This window comes from Coffea arabica, chromosome 2e, assembly GCF_036785885.1.
Source record: "Coffea arabica cultivar ET-39 chromosome 2e, Coffea Arabica ET-39 HiFi, whole genome shotgun sequence".
Taxonomy (NCBI): domain Eukaryota; kingdom Viridiplantae; phylum Streptophyta; class Magnoliopsida; order Gentianales; family Rubiaceae; genus Coffea; species Coffea arabica.
This window is the reverse complement of record NC_092313.1, coordinates 48,644,316-48,646,200: the sequence shown is the minus strand read 5'-3', so window position 1 is coordinate 48,646,200 and position 1,885 is coordinate 48,644,316. Positions and strand designations below refer to the sequence as shown.

Below are 1,885 nucleotides of genomic sequence, written 5' to 3'. Positions count from 1 at the left end.
GCCCAATTATGCAACCTGCTACCCTTGATCGGCTTCAACTGTACTTGACTATTTTCCCCTTTCAATTCCACCTATTGTTTACCCTTCCTAAACTTCATACTTAACCCTTTAAAGTCAAACTCCATGGGGCTATATCTAGCAAGCCAATCCACCCGTAACACCATATCACAAACCCCTAATTTTAGTGTATTAAACCGATGCTGAAACTCATACCCCTACATTTTCTAGGTTACAGGTATAACCAGGCTCTTGGATTGCATCCTTTCCTCATTAGCTACCTTAACTGCCAGTAAATGTTCTCTACTCCCTAATCCCAAGCTTTAGGCTACTTGTTCATCTAAGAATCAGTGTGTACTGCCATTGTCAATCAGTGTAGTGACACACCTTTCCTTTATTACTCCTTTTAATCTAATAGTTTTGTGCTCATTCCCTCCTACCAGAGCATGAATTGAAATTTCCACATGTTCATCTTCTAGTCTCTCTTCAATACAATCACAGAAAACTTCAAGCTCATTCCTTTCCTCCCCAGTTATAGTTTCTCTTTCCTCTTCATCCATTAGTATGAAATGCATGTGTGATTGCTTACATACATGGCCAAGTGTGTATGGTTCAACACATTTATAGCACAGTCCCTTTTCTTTTCTTAGGTTAAATTCACTAGGAGTGATCCTTTTGAACTGGTTCTGGTTGCTGGTTGTATTCTTATAGTCTTTGATGGGTAGTTTATCAAAGGTTCTGGGATTGGAGGGGCTCCATTTGGGGTTGATCTGAGGTTTGAATGAGGTTTTTTAGAATTGGTGAGTAGTAGGTGGAGATTTATGAATTTTCTGTAGGGCTTTCAGGTTTCTCTCTTGTAATTTTAACTACTTCTATTGCATCTGCTAGAGTTGAGGGCTTAGCCATCTTGACCATGTTTACTATTTCTTCCTTTAAATCACTCAGAAAACATGCTTTGTAATAGGAATCAATTAGATGAGGGAGAGAAGGCATTACCAATGTTTTGAGTATTTCAAATTTCTCCAAGTAATCAGCTATAGAGCCAGTCTGCATCAGCCCGTTGAACTCCTTAATGGCCTCCTCTGGGGTCCCATCACCAAATCTCTCATATAAGGAAGTAGAGAGCTCATTCCATGGGATTGTTTCTCTACCACTAAACACTCCATGGAACCAAGTATCAGCTCTATCCTTGAAGTATAATTCTGTAATTTCAGACTTCATGCTCTCTTTCACACCATTGATTTTGAAGAATTTGTTAGCCTTCCTGATCCACTCCCTTGGATTCTCCCCATTGAAAATCGGTAGTTCCATCTTCGCCAACCTAGTAAGGGATTTATCCTCCCTTAAGTTTGATCTTCCCTGGCCTTTTGGTTTGCCATCAACACTGCATTTCCTATTTCTCGTCCCCTTCCTTAGTTCCTACTCCTGAACTACTACCCTCCACCTTCTTGCCTTTTTTGTCAAGTTTTGCCATCATCTGGGCCATCATGGACATCATACTTTCATATTTTTTATCCAGATTTTTAAGAGTCTTCTCAGTGCTCTCCTATCTATGCTCAAGTGTTCTCAATGCTTGTTCCAAACCATCATTCCTGTTAGCAAATATCCTGACTGCACTTCCTAGTTTAGTTAAATCCTTCCTTAACATCTCATCCTGTGATTTTGTCATCCCAATGGCTCGTAACTGAGCTCTGATGCCATTGTGATAGTAAAGAACCAGATTGCAGCAATAGTAGAAATAACAAAGCAACCAATATGAACTTAACTACAACGGAAATTAATGGAGCAAAGAATTTGAGAATTCAAAAGATGAATTCAGCCTTTCATTAATGAACTTCAATAACAACTTACAAGAATGGAAATTATGGATTCAGAGAAGAAGGGGAAA

General features: G+C 39.2%; 1 protein-coding gene across 1 annotated transcript; it reads right to left on the bottom strand.

Moving 5' to 3' along the window:
• Nucleotides 1-816: 816 nt before the first annotated feature.
• Nucleotides 817-1,308, bottom strand: LOC140036315 (uncharacterized). The gene has a single exon (XM_072077676.1). It carries the CDS (start codon nt 1,306-1,308, stop codon nt 817-819), a length of 492 nt encoding a protein of 163 aa, XP_071933777.1.
• Nucleotides 1,309-1,885: the final 577 nt, after the last annotated feature.

Excerpts from the sequence above, each read along its gene's own strand:
- LOC140036315 (XM_072077676.1), bottom strand. The coding sequence starts at position 1,308 with ATGGAACTACCGATTTTCAATGGGGAGAATCCAAGGGAGTGGATCAGG.